Raw genomic sequence first — 22,012 nt, 5'->3', positions numbered from 1 at the left:
CTGTGGGGTCGATACTAGTGCCCATTTAAACACTGAGTCCTGACTAACACCACGTAGGGTATGAATCCTGTCCAAAGTTTTCCAATGCTGGCCCCCTCACTGCTCAATCCTGTCTCCAGGTCATTTATGAAGAGCACCTGTCCCAGGACAGATCCTTGGGGCACACCGCTTTTCACCTCTCTCCATTGTGAAAATTGCCCATTGGCATCCACCCTCTACTTCCTAGTCCTAACCAGTTCCCAATCCGTGAGAGGAGCTGCCCTCTAATTTCCTGAATGAAGTTTTCTCAGCAGCCTCTTGTGAGGGAGTGTATTATTATTATTATTATTAACAACAATATTTATATACCACTTTTCAACAAAAAGTTCACCAAGGGGTTTGCAGATAAAATCCAATAACTAAATGACTCCCGGTGCCAAAGGGCTCACAGTCTAAAAAGATGCAAAATAACACCAGCACACAGCCACCAGAAAATACACTGCTGGGGCGAGGCGGGCCACTTACTCTCCCCCTGCTAAAAAAAGGAGCACCCACTTGAAAAAAGTGCCTCTTACCCAGTTAGCAGGGTTAACGCCTTGTAAACACCTATTCTATATTCAGATATAGAATATCCACAGGTTCTCCCATATCCACACACTGGTTGACATTTTCAAAGACTTCTAAATGAGGCAAGACTTGCCCATGCAGAAGCCATACTGATTTTTCCTCAGCAAAGCTTATTATATCCGTTTTAAGGTTTTATCTTTGATGAGGCTTTCCCCCATCTAACCTGTAGTTTCCTGAGTCCCTGGGGCATTTGGTGGGCCGCTGTGAGATACAGGAAGCTGGAGTAGATAGGCCTATGGCCTGATCCAGCGGGGCTGTTATGAGTCCCTCCATTTTTTTAAAAGATTGGCATGACAGTAGCTATTCTCGAATCCGCTGGCATAGTGGCTATTTTAAGGGATAAGTTGCATTAAGTTCCATAGTTCATTAAGAACTTTTGGGTGGATGTCATCTGGACCTGGAAACCTATTGGGCTTTGTCAATTAGGTCTGAAATGCCTTCTTTTAACTTCTACTTAATTCTTTACTCCTTCATAATCGTGCCTAGAAGAGGTATGGGAGAAAACTACTAAAAGGAGCTGAGAGAGGGTCACTTTGGAGGCGCAGAAAGGCGACTAAAAAAGAAACGTGTAAAGTTTAAAAAGGCATCCGTGGTGAGGGAAGTAGACAAACATAAGCTAATGGAACATCCACAGGAACATCCAGTGAAATGTGCTTAAGAGAATCAGGCAAAATTCAAGGCATCCAAATGCCTGGAAAGAAAACCACATATATGACTTCCATAGGAGGCAGACAGTCTCGCCATGATCACTAATACACAAACAGTTTTGTGTGTGTTAATCTGGCATTGTTACAACTTGCCATAAGCAACAACTGAGTGTTTCTTTCTAGAAGCAAAGCCACCGTTTGCTTTTTCTGCCACATTCAGGCCTTTCCCCTTCAGTTCCCCACCGGAGTGTTTGAAAACTGTTTTACTTTTTCAGATTTTGTGATTTGAATTGCAGAAAGTGGCATTATGTGTTTTTATTCCAAATTCTCATTCTTAATTTTTAATAGTGTACTAGGTAGGTGACACAGTGTCAGCACATACAGTCACAGTATTATTAGCTGTAAAAGTATTATTTTAATTTCTCAAAAATACCTTAAACATCAAAATGTGGTGTTCTGTGCTGTAAACGAACGTAACCTGTGAGACACCAGAAATCTGCCCAATCCCCTTTTAAAGGCATCCAGGCCAGATGCCATTACCCCATCCCTGGATCAGGCCATAGGCCCATCTAGTCCGGCTTCCACAAACTAATGACACACTGGCTAAAGAAATATTTTCTAAACCTCTTCTCATAGGGCAGGCCACAGCTTTACTTAGTGTAAGAGGAAAAATATCCCCTGACCACATAGACCTCCTGAGCTGTGATGGATACAGCAGAGGCCACGTGACCCCCACTGTGCCAGCACAGCTTAAGACTGGGCTGCCCAACAGGAAAAGTTTCAAGCACTGGCTTGATTCATTAGCTTCAGTCATTAGCTACCTGGCAGCTGTACTGAAACCTGATGAACAGTTAAGATACTGAACTTTCCAAAGGTGCCTCAGGCTAAACTCCTTCCCTTGACAGCTGAAATGGCTCTGAGGAAATCTCTCACAGTGAAGCAAGGAAAAAGGGTTGTTCTTACTGAAAATGTGTGCTTCCGGTCTGTTTCTAGGGCACTGGTCATTATTTCTCTTCCTGTCAGGCTCCCCAGGAGGTTTTGCAAGACCAGGGGAAGGAGTGGTTTCTATTGTATTTCACTGATGGTTTCTGTTGCCAGGTACTGGGAGCGCACTCACAGGTCAGTGAGGCACTTCTGCAAAACAGGCCATTTAAGGCTTGCAGCAGTTCTGTCCCGCTGTGAGACACAGGCCATGCTCTGCAAGAATGTGTAAAAAAAAGATGTTTTAAAAATTGAGATTTTGGGGGGGGGGGTGCTCAGGTGAAGTCTGCTTCTGGGTATGCTTTTAACGAGGATCTCCATACCCGCACCCTGGACAGTATCCCAACAGGCCAACCTCTGTGTGCAAACGGTTCCCACTCAAGGCTACAGAAGCCGTTTGCAGGTGCTTTTTATTTCAAGCCAAAATACACAGAATTCAGTTTTGTGCTTCAAATATTACAAACACCACACACAGAGACTCTCGACACACGTACACCAGCAGCTGCAACAGATGTGGCTCAACTGCACCTGGCCAACATCCGCACAACACAGGTGCCGATCAAAGCCAGCAGTTCAACATCACCTGAGCCCGAGGGACGACTCACTGACCAGCTGTGACAGCTCCGGGGGGAGCAGCAGCAGTGGGGACAGCGGCCCTCTGGCTTCGCTCTGCAGACATGTGTTCCAGGCGGTCTGTGTAGAAACCATTGAAATCCAACCTAGAGAGGAGAGGAGGGGAGGGACACAAAAACCCTGAAAAGGACCCCCTCCAGCTATCCGGTCTGGGGGTCCAGCAGCAATGCTGAGCAAGGGCCACTTACCTGTAGATGATGTTGATCATGCTGTGCTCGCAGTCGTTGGTGCTGTAGATGCTCAGTTTGTCCAGGAGGTCCAGGAGATGTGCAGAGAAATTGTGATCAAACTTGTTGATGGTTGCCTCAAAGCCAGAGGTGACCTGCAAAGAATCTGCGTGCTCTGCTAAGAGCTGCAGAGCAAAAGCGTGTACTTAGGGCTGCTGTCGTCCCTGTAGGGGGACTGAAAAGGTCTCCCCCCTGTGCCCTGCCACCTTCTTTGGCCAGGAGAGCCCCAATGTAGAAGCAGCACATGCCCCAAGCAGCAGCTGCCTCCCAAAAGGAGGGCCTCTCGGCCATGGAGAGCTCTCTGGAGGTAGCCCAATGACCCACCCTGTTGGCAAGCTGCTTCCTCGAGGATTCCTCTACCCGCTCCTGCTCTGTGGGTGGACCCCGCATGGTCCCATGCTCTACGGTCAGGCGCCCCAGTTCACTGTCCAGCTTCATGCTGTGGGAGAATCTCTGCCACATGGGGGAAAAGCAGACATGAGCAGCAGTGGACACTGAGCTCCCCTCTTCCTTCAAGGCAGCAGGTACAAAAAAACTCCAAGGCTTAACCTCATCCTGAGAGGTGGAAGAGCCAGAAATAGTTGTTCATCCAAACCAAGACTGAAATGCCAACAGAGTGCAACCCCAATAAAACCCACACCACATATTCACAAACAATTTCCTGAACATACACATGCCCAATCTGACCAGTCGCTCTTCGGTGAATGAAGTGGAAAGAACAGAATGGATGGCAGCAGGTTTGCAGGTCTAACAAGAGACAGCCAGAGCCATTCAAAACCAGCTGTATTTCCAGAAGGCTGAATGACTCGCAGAAGACCCCTTTCTCAAGACCTCCTGTTTGCAACCACCACCACTCACGGGGTCTCCCCAGCACACGCATGGCCAGGCTAGTCCTTCCTGAGTGTCACAGTTCCCATCTCAGGGAGCCGGTTCTGGGGCAGAGCTGGGTATTGCATCAAAAAGTGTGCAATTTGAAGAGATCACCCAAGGCAGTGTGCAGAGGGAAGAAAGGAAGGGAGCCCTGAAGGAAAGGAGGAGAGAACCATCCTTCCCCTCTAAGACACTGAATGACTGACCAGCCAGGTGGAAAGAAAACTGCCAGAGAACAGAATCACTGTTGGGGGTGCCGAGCCAGAGGTGAGCCTTCAACTGCACTGCACTACAAGCTGACAAACATTCACCCTGACTCCTCCTCGTTTCTCCCACTCCACCCCCCAAGAAAGCAGCAGCTGCCACTCAGTCCTCAAAGCCAGGGAGAGCCCGACCTGCATGCAGTTGGTGAACATGACGCAGACAGACATCATCTTGGAGAAGATCTTCAGCAGCTCTGGGTTGGTGAGCATGCAGTCCTTCAGGCAGTTGTCCAAGAAGCTCGTGTGGTGACTCAAGACGTCGTCTATGTTGGAGGCCTGCGGAACCAGCAAGACGACGCGTCAGCCAGAGAGCAGCCCCGGCACAGGCGTGGGACCCCGGCCAGCAGGCACTGGTGCTCAAGCCCTCCAAGGAAGCAGAAGGAGCCAGGAGAGGCCAAGGCTGGCACTGTGCGGCCGTCCAGGAGATGCCACCAACCTTCCGAGGGAATAGCGGGCGGCTGTGTGAGACAGGGTCTTCTCGGCGATGGCGCTGACCCAGCGCAGTGCCCGGCCTCTGCTCTGTGCTGATTCAGGGAACGCTTTCCTGCACTCCCACAGGGGGAGAAAGGCACACCTTCTCCGGCTACCACAGAGCCCTGCTGCAACCGAGGCTCAGGACCCGAGCGCCACTGGAACCAGAGGCTGCACACAGCCACTGACAGACTGGACTTCACCTCTCCTCACCATCCTTACGTTCTGTGGCAAAAACTGCAGACCGACTGCACGCGATGTGAAGGAGACCTCCTGGTTTCCATGAATGACCCCCCCACCCCAGTCGCAGCACTGCAAGAGGAGGAAAAGTTCTTTGCTCTCCTTGCTTTCCTCTTCTGAAGAAACAGGAAAAGTGACCAAAAGGGGCTTGGTGCCTACAGAGGACCCGGGTCCACACTTCAGAACCTGTGAAACACTGCAGAGGCCTGCCCCGCTTGCAGAGACGCTCATGCCTGCAGGTCAGTGAGGCTGTCTGGGCAGTCAGGGGAAAAGGACCGTGCTGGGCTCTCAAGACTCAGGCAGAGGCAGGAGCATTGAGACAAATCCATTTTGCTTCTCAGGCAATGAACATCAAACACTCTTGGCCTTCTCTGATGGCAGAGAAGCCCCCCCCCCCAGCTGCCTGCCTGGACTAGCAGGATCACAGCCTCATCCTTCCCTCAGACCTGCTTGCTCCACACTTACCAACTTAAGATTCTTCTCCAGGATGTGCCAGGTGGGTTCCATCACTTCAAACATCATGTAGTACTGGATGTTCTGCACAAAGTTGAGCATTCTCTGGCGCAGAGTGAAAGCACCAGCAAACCTGAGGGAGAGGCAGGAAGTGAGCAACAGGGCAGAGTACAAGGCACGGTCTCGCTGCTGTGGGCAGCGGCCACCAAGGGGCAAGCAGTGCTGGAGCTCCTGTTGTGCCGGCACAGCTGCAGAGCTCCACTGCAGCCGAGGCACCTCCCTGCCCCACCTGCAGAAACGACACAGCACTGCGGGGCAATTCTGGGAGCACCAACGCTATGTGACCCTCCTTCAGGCATCCCCCCCACCAGGCCCTGGGCACACTGTGCAGGTTCCCCTGGGAACACATCTGGGGAACACGAGGGGGGTCTCCCACCCCACCAAGCCCCCTCACCATTTGGAGGAGTGGAGGGAGTACTGCTTGGCCGCCTTGCTGCTGATCCAGACATTGCACAACTGCCGCTCCACGTGCTTGCAGTAGAACAGGTGCCTGAAGAGCATCTGGTAGCGCGTTAAGGCCTTCCTGCAAGTGCGGCATACAGAGCAAGGGGCCGGTTTTCACAGTGCCCCGACAGCTGGACCATGGCTGCCTGGAAGGTGCTCCAGCCTCCCGCCTGCAGTTCCAGCGGCCCGTATGCCAAAAGCCGCCTGGCCACCTTACCCAGAGAGAGCTTTGAAACAGCCTAGAGCAGGTGAGGTCTCCTTCTGGACCACTACAAAATGATGGTCATTCTGGTACAGCCAGAACCGGAACACCATCATTACCTGTTGATGATCAGCGACAGGGGCCACTTCACAATGTAATCGAAGGAAAACGCTTCCAGGCCACTGAGGGAGAGTTCTGTTGGATCTGCGCTGATGATGGCCTTTTCCTGCTTTGTTTCAATGGCCAGGACCCGCAAGAGCTGAGTGATCAGGTCGTGAGGCATCAGATCAATCTGCAAGGAGAGCAAGCGGGCTGCCAAGTGCCCTTCCTTGGCAGAGTCATCCTTCCCCCCGCAGATCAAAACGTAACCGGCTGGGATGGATTCACCCCACCACCACTGGACCTCTGGCTAGAGCCAGGCAGAGCTCTGTCCCCTTCCAATTATTCCCCACCCAGCCTGTGAAGGTCTTTGGGAAGGGCCCGGCTCAGACTCTCTGCAGCAGTGAGAAAACTGGGAGGCCAGAGTGGCAGGGGTGCCACGACTCCTTTCTGGTGCTCAGCCTTTGCAGAGAAAAACCTCCCACTTCTGAAAGCTCAGCAGCTGCAGCCACGGCTTTAGCCCAGACACAGTTCCTGCTGCTGACACAGGAGTCTTCTCACACACCCTTTGGAGTTTTGGCTCCTGTCTCACAGCACTGGGTTCAACAGTTTCTCGCCAGCAGAGGGGGATACTTCTGCCACTGCAGCCAAAAGGGGGGGGCGCAGAGGACATGCATGGGAGGCTGCAGACCCCAACAACTGTCACGCCACCACCATGACCACACACCTATCAATTGCTACAAAGCAGGTTTAAAGGGCCAAGCACTGGTGGCCTCCAGCAGGAGGCGGCCAGGTCTTGCTGGATTTCTCAAGAGTACCTTGCGCCCACGTCTGCCCAGAAGGGCTCTCACCTTTAAGTCATCCTTGAATGGGTCGGTGTTCGCTGTGCTCATTCGCAGCGCCAGCTCTAGCAATGCTTCCAGCCTGGTGGGAATGATGTCGTCTACTGGCTTCTTCAGTTCCTCTTCCGTCAGGTCCATGAAGTGGACGTAGAAGTCACCCTGATCCATGAGGAAGTAATGCTTGATTGACCTGTGAGCCAAAACAGCATCCATAAGGCTGCTGCAGCAGCGAGGCAGGCACGCAGGCAGAAAGCAGCCTTCTGTCCACGCAGCCCTTTGTCCACCCAGCTCACTTCTGCCACTGCCAACTGGGGGGCTCTCCTTGGTGGCTCTGCCACTGAGCTACCACCCTCCCTCTTGAAATGTTAGGTGGGAAAGCGCCAGAGCTCAACGAAGGAGAGTACCACCTTGCTGCTCAAGCCTGCAGAACAATATCTACTGCAAGGCATTTGTCAGCTTCAGCTTGAAGGATGTCTGTTCGAAAGGAAGAATCGCCTTGCAGTACATGCCTCTTGAACGCTCAGGCGTATGGGACCAATCAGGCCCTTTGCGCGGACACTGCACTTTCGTGTGTCTTGCCTCAACGTCACTCTTGTAAGGACTCTATCTGTATTTGCCCCCTCTTGATGCTGGGGGAAACAGAGGCCAAGAGGCCACCATGGGGGAATGCATGGCAGCGATGATTAGATTAGGACCTAGGAAGTCCTCACTCCACAGCTCAGGCCCCTCGGTCGCTCTTGGCAAGCAGGGAAGTGGCTGTGCCAAGCTCTTCCTGTGTCAATACACCCAGGCTCGAAAGGGCAAGCAAGGCACTTGGAGCTGCAGAGCTCCCGACTTGCAGTCCAGCTTCTGCCTCCTGCCGCTTCAATGCAAGCAAGCCTGAAGGGAAGATGACCTAGATGAGGGCACCAGCATCTCACACACCCAGCAGGGTGCAGCTTCTCAGCTGTCAGAAGTCCCTTTAATGCCACAGAGTTGCATGTCACAAAGGCAGCCAGCCCCCCCCCCCTCAAGCCGGGATCCCCCTGAGCAAAGCCAACCTCAAACGGGCCACCAGTTCCTTTTCTTCCATGAGAAAATCAAGCAACACTTTACTAGCGTAGTTATAGGCCTTTTCTATTTGCTCCACGTATTCCCGCTCCTTCAAGGTATAGATAACCTCCTTTGCCACAGGACAGGTGACATCACGACCACACTCCCGGACAACGTTCAAATACTTCCCTAAAGGAAGGAAGGGAAGGGAACAACAGCAAGGCAGGGATAAGCCTGAAAAGAACTCTGGGCACAGCAATAACACAGACTCCACATCACCACCAGGTCCTCCTTCACCGGGTCCAAATCTCGTGGCCAGGTCTGGCCCACAAGAGCCTCTGGTCCATCCCTTGAACTGCTCCCCACCCACAACTAACAATTCAGTCCTCAGACCCTTCTGTCATGAGCACACACGCACGTAACATAGTAAGACCAGTGCATGTGCATAGAAGAGCAACACGAGGGCTTACTAATCACCCAGTGTCACCACACCTTTGTCTTGCGTTGTCCAGAAGAGAAGGGGGGAAAGAGCACATAAAGGAAAACCTTCCTGTTTTTCTTCCTAGCTCATTCAATGACAAAAGAGCTGCAGCCACAGAACAAGCAGACAGTGAATGCCGTGGGCTCAAAGAGGACCAGAACACAGGACAGTCTTCACAAAGCTGGAATCCAAATTCTGATGCTGGTCAGAACAAGTTGCCTCCATTCTGATCCTCCAGCCACAAGGGCTGCCCAGCCCTGCATCCAGTATGATCACCGCCAAGAGCCCATCCCGAGTTTTATCAGTCATGCTCTTTTCTGATGCTAGTGGTGTTCCACTCAGACCCTCTTACCTGTGCTCAGTATTTTGTCAGCAATCTTCTGGAGAAAGGAGGGAATCTGTTGCTGAACGATGGTGTATCTCTGATCCCAGTATTTATCATTATAATCTTCCTGGATCTTTTCCTTCTGCAGCTCGTGTTCTTCCACCATGAATTCACTGTGGAGTTCCGGGGATATATGGAGAGAGATATGGGAAAGGGAAGGCTGCACGACAGAGGGGGGAGGCTCGCCAGGATGCTCAGCAATTCAGCGAGGCCCCAGAAACAAACCTTCCCAGAGAGATTCTTCTTCCTCCTTGCAGTTAATATGCAGAATAAAGCGGAGCTCCTCAGCGTACCTGTACGGATCGTTGATAATTCCCCTATAGATCCACCTCTCCAGGATTTCGAAGTAAGGGACGCTGGCGGCCTTGGTCAGGTACAGACACAGCTCCTGGGCTTGGCTGTCCCCCGTGTAGTTGAACGTCTTGTCGTGGAGCAGACTGAGGGTGGAACCCCCCAGACATTCGCCTTTGTCTACCGAAGAAGCTGGAGCAGAAGACAAGCTTTGGAGAAGTTCACCAGGGCATACTCTGATGCCATTCATTCCCCACCCCCGGCTGAAGCCTCAGGAGTCCCACTCCTTCAAACAGGAACCATGCAGGAGATACGCTTCCTCAGCTGTTCCAACTCCAAGACAAGCAAGCCACACAATGAAGGTTCATTTCACTCCTGCAAGGCTTTTTTTTTTTTTTATAATTAAGGCTCCTTCAAAGACTAATCAACCAGGAACCTCATATGGAGACATAACCACAAACCCACCCAACTGCACAGGGGCACGTGTGGCTACTGGTTAGCTCCAACCAATCTGAACTGTGAACCTGGCCTCACCTCACAGTGAAACTGAAGATCCGACTTACAAGAGTGACACAAAAGAGAACCTGGCCAGGAGGTGCATCAAACCACCATGTTTAGACCAGCAGGTAGCAACGAAAGGGGCAGGCAGAGAAGGCTAGAGATGGAAAACACACACACACTCTCTCCCTTGTGAGCTCCTTCTCACCAAGCGAGGCCAGGATCTCCATGGTCCGCATGGTGGGCTGGATGTAGAACCACAGCTTCTGCAGGGACAAGAGGCCTTGGCGTTGGAGGTGCTCCAGCTGGGTGATCAGGATCATGTACTCCTTCACAAGGGTTCTCATGGCTGCAGCCAGCGCGTGATTCACTTGCCCATACTCAAAGGAAGACTTCTCCTCAATGAACCTGTGAAGCAGTCAGACACTGGACTAGAGAGCTGGTTCCAGCCCCAGAAACACAGCAAGAGGAAAGAGAAGAAGGTGGCGGCTTCAGGCTACTCAATCACACAATTCCAAGGGGAAAGGGGGACACCACAACCAGAGCGACCAGGGAGAGTGACCAGGGAGTCCCACAGAAGCTGTGCTTGTTGGCCACTCAACAGCAAGGAAGGAGGCTGCTACCAAGCCACAAACAGCAAGGCTGATAATGCTTCTCTAGAGGCCCTGACTTGCCACAGCCACATGCAGCCCCCCTCAGCCCACACAGCCCCTCCCTCTATGAAACTGCAGTCAGGGCAGAGACCTGGTCACTACAGAGTAACTGGCAGCAACAGGAAGAATCCGTGTGACCAGCTCTTTGACCGACACATCCAGATTAGGATCCACCAGGAAGGCTCGGTTCTCTCTGCCAACAAGCGGCTGGGCAGCAATGTATCTGCCATCCACCCCAATCAGGGCGTAGAGCAAATCCTCCACAACTGCAGATTCCTGAGACGCCAGCGGCAGCGACCCTGAGGGGGGACAGGGAGAAAAAAAGGTGCACGAGTTACCTTGGAGATAACCGCCCAACAGTCCTTATGAGCTGCCCGGGCCCAGGGCAGAACTACAAGCAGGAGGCAGTCTGGAAAGGAGACATGCTACTCCCCGCCGCGCCCTCTGTGCAAGCTGGCGGCTGAGGACAGCAACTGCAGCGGCTTCCAGGACAGCGGCCCTCCAAGCAGCGCCAGTGTCAGGCGCGCAGCCGGCTGCCCGACAAGGCCCCAGCGCAGAACGGCTGCCATCGCCCGCATCCAGCCGGGGCTCCGAGACCCACCTATGGGGGCGGCGCTGTCCGTGCTGCAGCCGGAGCCTGCGAGGAAGTCCCCGATCAGGGCGGGTCTCTCATACACCCAGGCGGGGAAGGACGGGGCGGGCCGGCCGGCGCTCTTCCTGCTGTGCTTCTCCCGGAGCGTCTTCCGCACCGCCTCAGGGGGCTGCCGCAGAACGGAGGAGAGAGGCTGGCCGGTGAGGGCGAGAGGCCGCGGCCCACCCTAACTGGGGCGAGGCCGAGGGCCGGGCGCTCCGCAGGGCTGCGCACCCGAGGGCAGCAGGCTGCCGGGCTGGGCGCCTCCGAGAGGGCGGCGCCCAGCCCCACCCCAGGCTGCTTCTCTGAGCAGGGCGGCCTGCAGAGCGCCTGGGGCTGCGCGTGTCCAGGGCGGGGGGCTGCAGCGGGCGGGGCGGGTACCTGCGGCGCGCCCGAGCCGGTGGCGACCGAGCCCAGCTGCCTGCGCAGCTCTTCCAGCTCCTGCACCGTCATCTTGGGGGCGGCGGGGGGGCTGCGGGGAGGGGCGGGCGCGCCCCCGACGGCCCCGCCCGCCGCCCGCTCCGCCCGCTCGCGGGCGTTCTGCTGCAGGCTCTGCAGGGTCTGCGAGAGAGGGAGGGAGAGAGAGTCAGGCGGGCCGGCAGGCAGGCCCCGCCTCCGGACGGCTCCGCCCACCTCCACCCCGCCCCGCCCACCTCGCGGTCCTCGGCGAGCTTGGCGAGCAGGTAGACGAGGCCGTCCAGGTGGCGCGTGTTCTTGGCGCGCAGCTCCTCGTAGCGGCGCAGGAACTCCTCGGGCCGCCGCGCCTGCCCCGCCAGCTTCACCTGCGGGGGGGGCGCTGCTCAGGCGGAGGCGGAGGCGGAGGCGGGGCCCCCAGCCTTGGCGCCCCGCCCCCAGCCTTCCCCGCCCTGGCGCCCCGCCCCCGTACCTTGGCGCCCAGCGCGGCGGCGGCGCTGGTGACGTGCGCCTGGCGGTTGCGCTGCAGCTGCTCCAGGTAGGCCTCGGCGCCGTCCGCGCCGCCCCGCAGCAGGCCCAGCAGCTCGCTCACGTCGTGGTGCAGCCGGAACTCGCTCATCCCGCCGCCGCCAGGCCCGCGCCGGCACCCCGAGCCCGCGGGCGATGGCGCCGCCCTTCCGCTTCCGCCCCGCGCGCCTCCGCTTCCCGGCGCAGCACCGCTTCTTCGAGGTAGGAGGCCCCGCCCCCGCCCGCCCGCCGGCCCCGCCCCGCGCCGGCCCCGCCCTCACCGCTCTCCCCCGCAGGAGGGCGACGTCCAGCGGCACCTCCAGCTGCGCGCGCTGCGGGAGCCGGACCAGGAGCAGGAGCCCCCGCGCGCGCCCGGCTCGGCCCCCCCGGACGCGGTCCGCTGCCAGGCGCCCGGCTGCGCCCAGACCTTCGCCTCGCTCCGCGGCTACGAGCAGCACTACCAGGCGCGGCACCGCGCCGCCTGCGCCGCCTGCGGGCGCGCCCTGCCCTCCGCCCACCTGCTGGCCCTGCACCTGCAGGAGCGCCACCCGGACGCCCTCTTCGCCCTCGCCGCCCGCAGGGCGCCCGCGGTGAGTGGGGCGGGACCCCTGGCCGGGAGGGGGACCTGGCCGCGGGGGGCCGGGACACGAGGGGGGGGCCGGGGCCCCGCCCTCTCCTCTGCTGAGGCCGAACCCCCCCCCCAGTACCAGTGCCTGCTGGAGAGCTGCCCAGAGAGGTTCCGGAGCTGCGGGGAGCGCAGAGCCCACCTGGTCGGAGCCCACCGCTACCCGCCCGACTTCTGCCTCGACCGGCCCTCGAGGGATCCTCGGAGGTAGGCAGGAGGGCTGCGGTCTGTGCCTGGGGGGGAGGCTGACTCTGTGCTGGCAGAAGGCCGGCGGCCACGCTCCGGGAGGTTCTCCCAATCGCCCTGTGCGGGGGCAGGCTGAGAGCTGGGCGTTTCGGGGCTGAGAGGAGGCCGGAGCGGCCGCCGAAGGGCAGAGGCTGGGGGCGGCCCTTGGGCCGGAGCAGAAGTCCGAGGCAGCAGCGCTGGTGTTTCCGCAGCTGCACGGAGCCCAGAAGGTCACCGCCGAGGGAGGGTGCTGTGCAGGTGGACGTGCCCACGGAGGCCTCTGAGCAGGGGCCCGGAGAGGCCATGGAAACCAGCTCTGCGGAGAGGCCCACGGAGGACCCTGGCCAGCCCGTGACAGGGGCCGTGCCCACGAGCGGCCCGAGGTGGCTCTACAGAGCCAGGTGAGGCCTTTGACCCCCCTGGCAAGCGTGGTCCCCACCTCCCTTTCTGGCTTGCTTCTTGTGCTCGTGCCTTGTTTGCTGAGGGTGCCGCTCTTCCGCCTCTGTTGTCGCAGGTGCTGCCTGTGAGGCGGCTCGGCAAACAGCGGATGAGCGTCCTGCCCGTGTTGGAGCAGGGGGAGCAGCCTCCCTTGAGGCCCAGGCTGGGTTTGAACCCAGAAGTCTTGACCCGCAACTCAGCCTTTGTCAGTTGCGCTGACCGCTTCGCCACTCCTAGGGGTTTATTTGAGTATCGCTGTGCCCTTGTCCCTGTCCACAGCCGCTTCAGCTTTTTCACACGCACACTCCTGCGTTTTGTCTTCCAGAATTCCATCTAGCATTTGCTTTGGGCAAGGGGCCCCCCGTGGCTTTGGAGGCCGGAACGAGGACACCTGAGCCTACGGCCGTTTCTGTCTCCTGCGGGATTCCCAAAGCCTTGCAGAGGAGCAGCAATGTGACCAGCTGTCTCTCCCAGAAGTTGCAGGGCAATTTGGTCTTCCTCCAAGGGCCACTGCAGGTGGAAATGTGCCCTGGAGGAGGAGGACGCAGCAGCAGTGGCAGCTCACAAAGGGAGGACACTACACTGAGGAGTTCCCTGGGCTGTCCAGCACCAGTGGGTGCTTCTCGAAGTAGCAGGGACTGGAAGGGGAGGTGGAAGAAGAGATTAAGCAGCCCAGTAGGCCATTTTTGTGATTGTAAAATACTGGACCTGTGTGTAACACCACAGAGTGTTCACAACCTGTCCTGTGCAGCCCTGGCTCTCAGGACAACTGGCCTTTGGATAAGTCAGCTGGGTCCAGGGGTGCCTGAACCCTCGTCATTCCACCCCAATGAGGAGCCTAAGAGGCAGGTGCCTGCAGAGATGGGGATGGGGCCTCCTCTCCTCTGGACCTGCTGGAGACTCTCGTTGTTACCCAGAATGTTGACTTTTTACAGTGTAAGCGCACAAAGGAGGAGGTGTTGGCAGAGAAGAGTTATTGGCAGAGAAGAGTTGGCTGGGTCAGGCCCAAGAAGGTCTTTCCCATCTCGGTGGCTCACCAGCCCTTGCCTGCCCCCTCTGGAAGTCCACAAACAAAAAAGGAGGGCCTGTTCTTCCACCATTCCTTCCCTGGAACTGGGTCCAGAGTGTGACTAGCTCTGAGTCTAGAGGTGGCACCAGCCTTAGGGTTAGGCCTTGAGAGGAGACCTGTTTTTCATGAATTGATCTCTTTTCAAACCGCTCTAGTTTGTGGTCAGTAGCACAGCTTCGGACACAGAGCTCTACAGGCCAATTGTGTGTGTTTGCGCGCGTGTGTGCGCATGCAAAGGCCCCCCCACTTTACTCTCCTATTGTCAGTTTCATTGAATGACAGCCTGGAGTGGACATTGTGAGAGAGAGAAGAACCGGTCCCTGCCTACTCTCCAGCGTTGTGAGTTTCAGGTTGTATTCTCGTGAGCCTTCTTTTTCTCACAAGAGCCCGTTGCTGGTCTCTCAATTGTCAACTGTGGTGGGCATCTGTGTGTACACTTTTTGTCAACATGATTTAATGGCAGAAGAGACCTAGAGGCTGGAAAGGTCGAGCCGAACTCCAGCACCTGGGTTCTCCTTCTGTTTAAAAATACATGGTTGATTTAAGTGCATTTTGGTGTATAGTATATCCAAACGGTCATTGTTTTCTCCACTGTGGGTAGCCTAACCCATGCCATGCAATACCACTTTGGCCTTAAAAGTGACCTCAAACCTTTTTTTTTTAGGGTGGCATCTGCCCACATCTTGCCTGTCACTCTTGTGCAAAATGCCTGGTGCGGAAGCTCTGCTAACGTGCAAATGCCAGTATGAGTAAAAATGGCATCATGGCTTGCCTTTCCCTTCCAGGGCAAGATTTGAGCTGGGGTGCAATTGTTGTGCAGAGGCTTCAAATGAGAGGCGGGATAGCCCCTTGAGAGAAGCGTACCAACCCTTAACATATCCAGTTTTATCCAGATACCGGCTTTTATCAGAACAATGTTGTGTATGTATTACTTCCATATTCTGTTCCCAGCACTTCTAAAATCCTAGTAGGTGGCCAGAGACAAGGCTTTGCTTGAGTTTGAAAAGAGTGCCATATTCACAAATGGTCATAATTAATGTTTTGGGATGCCAGAACTTCAATGAAGAGACAAGAAAGCTTGAATTCTTGCTAGAATTCCTTGCATATGACCACATTGTGCTTGGAAGCTAGTAGTGGTTGGAAAAGGCTTCTTAAGAACAAATGAGTAACTCGTCATTCCTTGGAAGGGGAATGCTCCTTGAAACAAATGCACACTTTTTCTGCAAGGTTACTTCAGGATTATAGAATAAGACTCCAGACTGCAGCAAATAAAATTTTTTTCAATTAAAAAACCCTTTAAGTAATCTGAAGTCAAATATTTCTCATGGTTCTATATCATAACACACATTCTAAAACAGTTACCATAATATACTGTGTGATGAGGTAGATGATAGAAGTGATTTTTAAAAACTACAGTAAATTGTGTCTGCTCTGAAGTATAATCACTGGCTAGACTTGAGAGGATGTTTGTGTGCCACACAGTACACTACCTGAGGGTGTCTCTATGAACAGTGATTGTGACTTCCAGACGTGGGAATCAGAGGACGTGAGCGACACAAGCTGGGCTGCGGGTCAGGCAGAAGTCAGGTGGCTGGGTTAAGCCCAGTTTTGTTTGGGTTGTTTAGTTTTGTTGCGTAGGTTTGTTCCACCAAGTATACTTTCATTGGAGATGTCCTGGGTGCCCCAGGAGCACCTGCATGCCCCACCGCAGGATGTGTGCCACTGAGCTGCATCTGTTAGAACTTCTGAGCCCTGCAAGAAGCAGACAAGAAATCTAGCTTGAATTAGGACTACTTGGTATGGAAGGGCACCACTTTCTATTGGTTTTCTTGTCTGCGAGGTGCACCGTGTTGCAGTGTGCCCGCTGTTCCACCAATAGAGATTGCCGTATTCTACACGCATGATTAAATCACTGAACTCTGTAGGAGAGTTGATGGAGAAGGAGAACAAGAGGGATGCTGGTGGCCGATTTGTGCTGCAAGATGAGCTAAGCCTATGCTTATGAGTAAGTGGTTCTCAAAACTCTTCAGCTCTGGGACCCACTTTTTAGAATGATAATCTGCCTGGGACCCACCAGAAGTGATGCCATGGCCAGAAGTGACATCATCAAGCAAATTAAATATATATAAAGTAAAAACAATGAGATGGGGAAGCCAGCCCTTTTCTACCAAGTGAACTTTTGCTGTAGCCTGCCTGCACTAACATTAATCCCCTTCCAAAAAATCAGTAAGATTTTCAGCCCTACCCAGTTCCCAGTTCAATTTAAGCTCCTATGTATCACCCATTTCTGCCCAGCCCACAGGTGTACACATTTGATCCCTGTTGCTTATATGCAACGTATGCCACTGAGCTTTACAAGTCTTTAAAAAAAGTCACCTCACCAGCTCAAGCATATGTTTTCATCTTTTTTAGTGTGTGGGGGGGCCTACCTTCTGGAGCTTTTATTGAGCTCCACTTTCATCAGATTGGGATCATTCTGGTGGCCTTGCATTCCCCTTTGACTGACATTCAATATGAGCCAAGGCACATTTGCTTACTTGCAGGGAAATGTGTACCTTAGTGGTACATGTTTTCATAGGGCTCCATGTATTTGTCCGCCTGGCGTAGGGTACTTCCTTCTGGAGTGTTTTTGGGGTGCTGTTTATTTGATTAGGATCATTCTGGTGGGGTTGGATTGGATTCCTCTCGGCCAGGTCTTTGCAGTGGACTAAGGCACTGTCGCCTACTTGTGAGTAAACGTGATATGGCTCACTTGGACTTCATAAGCCTCCATGCATTTTCTCTCAGCTACCTGCTTGTCAGCTTCAGCTTCATGACCCAGTTTGAGAAACCCTGTGCCAAGTTATAAAATGGTTGATGATAGCAGGCACCTCTGTTAGGGTTCCTTTGATTGTCATACGATTCACCTGATGCATCATTTAAAACCTCTGGTTTAACTATTTGCTTATACCTCTGCTGACTGGACCCTAACACAGCATAAGCTTTCCTCATACTAGCTTGTCACTGCCCCAACAACTGGGTGGAACACAGAAAGCCCCACTAGAAGAAATAGATTTGCATAAATAAGTAAGTGAAGATACAAACTAGAACTTTACCCACCAGGCTGGATGTACTGAAGATTCTCAATGCTCCCATTTGATGCAGTCTCTGCTCTCCTGAACCTCCACCAAGATCTGTTGTCTGGGACACTGAAGCCCCTTGAGCAGAGAATTCATTAATGTGCAGTGTGAGCTGCTTTGCTTCCTTCCTAATGGAATTCCAGAGTCACAAGGAAGCCAGTAACGTTGCCATGATTGTTGAAAGGAGACTTCTGGTGCAGCCTCTGCCTCAGAATGGCAAACCCTTAGGGCTGTGTTTTTCCAAACCTCCAGGCCTCTCACTGACAGCCTACTGGAACGGACAGTCAGTTCCAGTATAAAATTCTGCCTCCACAAAGCATTAGAAAGATTCCAAGATGTGGCAATATTTCAACAGAAAAAATCACATAACTTGCCTGAGCACAGAACCAACGCCTGCCTGCCCACCAATGATCTGCCACCAGCGAACTCTGCAAACAGCTGCTTCCAAACTGGAAAAGGCAGGCACCCGTGAGAATCATTTCAAGAGCTATTTTGTGGATCCAAAAAATTACGCTGAAAATGTCTCTGCTGGAGAACATTCAACAGGCTGGACCTGCAAGAAGAAGGAACAACCACTTGGGACAGCTCCTTTCAGAGAACAGAGGGCCTTTCAGAGGCACAAGCACTGACGAGGAAGAGGCCTGAGCTTCTCTGCACTGTGAACTGGCGGTTTCTCTGCAAGTCCATCTGTGTTGCTTCCGCATGACCTGCAAGCAGTTTTCGTTGGCCAGAACGTATCTGGAAAGACTGGGGCTGCCTTGTTCAGGAGATCTTGTTCGTATCTGGAAAGACCAGGAGTGCCTTGTTCAGGAGATACTCCACTGTCCTTTGGTCACAAGAGGCCCCATGGGAAAGCGCCCTTAATGTGACCGTTTGGGTGTCTCCCTTGAGTCTTTTCGTAAGCTTGATGAGCCTGGAAAACCAATTATTCTGAGAAATGGGGTTTCAAGACAATTATTCCCAAGAGGCCACATTTACGCTGTGTGACAGGCAACAGAATGCCTTATCTGTGAGAGTGTGGGGCGTGAAGCACCTCGCTGTGCCTGCTCTGCTCCTCTCTCCAAAATGCCCACTATGTCAGGGGCGAGACTTTAGGAGTGGTCCTCATCTGGGAGTCTGTCACCCGATGCAGTAAGCAATTCAAGCAGTTTCGTCCATGAAGTTTCTTACAAGATGCCAATCCCCTCCCTGAGAGCAGCGGCAGTGGACACTGAAACGACGACCCACATGCTTGCAGCCACTCCTATGGTGCCACGGTTGGTGGGTGGGGGTCCACTGTCAATGCTGCCCCCGTAGCCTTCCTCTAGGCAGTACGGAGGGGCCCAGCCGTAGTCACAGTGGCAATTTCTATGAGAGTTGCACACTCCTCTGTTGTGGCACTTGGTTTTATTGCAGTCGTAGTTCAGGAGGGACACTTGGATGCAATCCCTGTTGAGGCAGATCATGCCACTGCCGCACTGCGTGCCATCCCTCACCTCTCCCAGGTCAGCGAGGCCTGTCTCTCTGTGGGGATTTGTGCCCCAGCACAAGCTGTTGCGGAGAGAGGTTTGAATGACGGTGCTCTGTGCATTCAGATCAGGCACTTCCTTGACATTTGTGCACTGGACTCTGCCACACAAGACACTGCTGCTTTCACACTTCTTGTAAACGTTGCCACCAGTCACGCCACAGTTGCCAAAGCGATCTCCACGGGAGTTTATCTCCTTGAAGCAGTGCAGCGGGGCAGCGGCTGCCTGCTTGCCAAAGATGGTTTTGCACTGTTCCTGGTGAGTGGAGCACTTCCCATGGTAACAGTAGGCGCCCTCTTGGCACGGTGCTCCATCCTGCACATGGAGATCTTCAGGACACCACTCTGAAAGCCCCGTGCAATACTCGGGAAGGTCACAGGTGCTGGTCCTTTCCCTGCAGACTGTTCCCGACGGAAGGAGCTGGCAGTTGGCACAGCACTTCCCAAAGGCACAAGTGGCTCCTGAGCGTAACATGCAGTTGGACTGGCAACATGCGTCTGAGTCACAGTGAACTTTCGACCCACAGTCACACTGCTCGCCACTCTCCACTACCTGGTTGCCACAAGTTCTGCGTTCATACAATTTCTCGTATTCTGGTGGGATCAGCAAGCACTGTTTCTGGCCACCATTTATCAGGTTAGCATAACTGTGGTAGCTGCAATTGCTGAACCTGCTTGCGTTGCTCTGCAGTGTGGCCATAATGCAGGAATGCTGGTGACAAGTGCAGTATTTCTGATCATGCTGCATGCCAAGGTTGTGGCCCAGCTGATGAGCAAAAGTGAGACTGAATGACAGCAAGCTGGATGTAATGAACACTTCGACCGCAGAGGCCCACATGGGATCGCACACTGTCCCTACAAAGGCCAAGCCCAGCCGCACTCCAAAGTACTGGTAGGCCATTAAGTGGCCGACATCGTGCCTAAGCCGCTGAACGAGAGTCACTTTCCTCCAGGCGTTGAAAATATCCAGCAGTTCCTCGATGCTTTTAGCAATGGCAATGAGGTTCCTTTGAGACCATATCTCCAGCCCCACCACAGCCACTCGAATGCCAAGTGGTTGGTACAGGGAATCAGCAATGTGGATGGCATCCAGCACTTGAAATGTGACCAGTGTCTCGTTCTTGCCAAACTGAACATATCGTTCGTGGTCCACCACAACTGCAACCTTTGCATACCTGGTGCGTGTCTGCCAGGCTCCTGGGTCACTTCCCCCTGCTGCATTCGCAGTGTTCAGGACCATGTCCTCTTGGCGACTTCGCTCCCTGTCTGTCAGGCCACACCGCATACGGTCCACACCCTCCTTTCCCTCGAATGGATACACCACGTGCTGGAAGGTGGCAGATGCTCGGAGAGGCTCAATCTCAAAGGTCTTGCTTCCCATCTGCAGGAGGCCCCGAAGGCCCCCAGAGCAAGTGCTGAGGACAACCAGGGAGGAGGGCTGGCCTTGCACAAAGCCGTGGTAGAAGCAGTCGTCCCTGATGAAGGGGTAGTCCACCTGGAGGTCCCCCTCCTTGCTGTAGGTGAAGACAGGGAAGTGTTTGGGGACAAAGCCCCTCTTCGGTTGGAGGTGTACCACGTGGCTCTTCCCCCCAATCTGCAGTAGGTAATTAACGGCCTGGGGCTTGCGCTGTCCGTAGCGTGGGCTCAGCTTCCTCGGGGTGGTCACCTCGTAGGAGGCGTACCTGAACCCCCGTGGGGGCGTCTGGATGGGCCCCTCACTCAGACTGCTTTTCAGGACTAGCAGCAAGAGCCACACCAGGTTGCTGGTCATTTTCCCAGGCAGGGAAAGAACCCCCAGGGCGCCCTACCCCCGCTTCTCATCCCTGGAGCTGCTGGGGGGCCGCGGGCAAGACGGGGCAGGGGCTCCATGTGAGGCAGGAGAGGAGGGTTCTGACCATAGCAACCGTCAGTGCCTTTGTAATGAGGGCGGAGCCTGCTGAGTCACGGATGGAACAGAATGGAGGGGAAGAGCAGAGCAGGGCTGGGAATCTTGCACAGCGCACTAGAAAAGCCCCCACCCACCTGCTGTACAGGACCCACAGTCGTGGCGTCAGGCTGGACTCCTTCCATTCCATCCCTTCGCAAGGACAGTGAGCCCCCCCCCCCCCACGGAATGCTTCTGCCAAACATCTGGGGCCATTTTTGTTGGAGACATGCCTCTTGAAGGCAAGTAGACTATGCTGGATGCAGCGCAGAGAAGCCAAACATGTGTTGTCTCCAGTTATTGATTTATTAGTAGTTGAAGTTCAGAGCACGATACCATAGTCTTTCAAGACTGAAGGTTGCCAACAGGAGTAGTTGACAAATTGATATGGTCCAGCTTCAGTCTGGTGAGTCCCTCAAACAGTAGGCACACCAGCCACAAGCCTCTTATGCAATGGGGTGGTCCAACTAAGAGCCCTACTGGATTAGGCCCAGGGTCCCGCCAGTCCAGCTTCCTGGATCTGACAGTGGCCCACCAGATGCCTCAGGGAGCATTCAGGACAAGATACCTGCATTCTGTGGCCACTCCCTAGCATGTCAGAGAGAGGCTACCTCTAAAACTGGGAGGCTGCATACAGTCGTCAGGGCTTGTGGCCGTGAAGGACTTTTCCTCCATAAATCAGTCCAATCCCCTTTTAAAAGGCATCCAGGCCAGGACTCTTCAACCACTTCAAGCCAGTGGCTTTTTTGTGCCAAACCCCAGTGAATAAATTATGAAACTGGGGCCCCATCACCAATCCTGCCCCCCCTCCCAGGACCAAATCCAGAAGTGGGTTTGGTGCATTGCCTTTCGTTCCAGGTACAGGCATAGCCAAAACTTCTCCCTCCCCCATTAATCTCCCGTGATCCCCACTTTTGCCTCTTTTTCAGAACCTCCATCACTTCCACCTTCCCACTCCATTTTCTAGCAGGTGTTTGGCAATGCCCAACTATCTGCTTACATCTCTCCCCTCTTCTATCTTTGCCCCTAAGAGTTCCTTTGCCTGTCCCCTTCTCTCTTCTCCTAACAGCTTTCCCACAGCTGCTACATATGTGTATTTCCTGTTTCTGTCCCCGTCCCGTCCCCCCGTCCCCCGGGAACTTTACAGGAGTTTCTGTGATTTGCACCTGGCAGAG

General features: G+C 54.3%; 3 protein-coding genes across 3 annotated transcripts; 1 reads left to right on the top strand and 2 right to left on the bottom strand.

Moving 5' to 3' along the window:
* Positions 1-294: 294 nt before the first annotated feature.
* TUBGCP2 (tubulin gamma complex component 2) lies at positions 295-12,119 on the bottom strand. The gene is made up of 17 exons (XM_066630523.1): positions 11,896-12,119; positions 11,663-11,791; positions 11,391-11,570; positions 10,980-11,139; positions 10,470-10,677; positions 9,934-10,133; positions 9,230-9,419; positions 8,904-9,049; positions 8,079-8,259; positions 7,048-7,228; positions 6,217-6,389; positions 5,846-5,974; positions 5,404-5,524; positions 4,360-4,503; positions 3,419-3,547; positions 3,056-3,219; positions 295-2,953 (listed from the first exon to the last, which is right to left on the bottom strand). Exons 1-17 carry the CDS (start codon positions 12,040-12,042, stop codon positions 2,836-2,838), a joined length of 2,700 nt encoding a protein of 899 aa, XP_066486620.1. The 5' UTR covers positions 12,043-12,119; the 3' UTR covers positions 295-2,835.
* On the top strand, positions 12,009-15,576 carry ZNF511 (zinc finger protein 511). The gene is made up of 5 exons (XM_066630551.1): positions 12,009-12,152; positions 12,227-12,520; positions 12,635-12,762; positions 12,993-13,181; positions 13,544-15,576. Exons 1-5 carry the CDS (start codon positions 12,087-12,089, stop codon positions 13,611-13,613), a joined length of 747 nt encoding a protein of 248 aa, XP_066486648.1. The 5' UTR covers positions 12,009-12,086; the 3' UTR covers positions 13,614-15,576.
* A 472-nt stretch (positions 15,577-16,048) lies between these two features.
* Positions 16,049-20,935, bottom strand: LOC136653639 (disintegrin and metalloproteinase domain-containing protein 21-like). Its single transcript, XM_066630532.1, has one exon. It carries the CDS (start codon positions 20,682-20,684, stop codon positions 18,573-18,575), a length of 2,112 nt encoding a protein of 703 aa, XP_066486629.1. The 5' UTR covers positions 20,685-20,935; the 3' UTR covers positions 16,049-18,572.
* Positions 20,936-22,012: the final 1,077 nt, after the last annotated feature.

Source organism: Tiliqua scincoides, chromosome 1 (genome assembly GCF_035046505.1).
Source record: "Tiliqua scincoides isolate rTilSci1 chromosome 1, rTilSci1.hap2, whole genome shotgun sequence".
NCBI lineage: Eukaryota > Metazoa > Chordata > Lepidosauria > Squamata > Scincidae > Tiliqua > Tiliqua scincoides.
The sequence above is the reverse complement of the archived record's forward strand: the minus strand, read 5'-3'. Positions and strand labels throughout refer to the sequence as shown.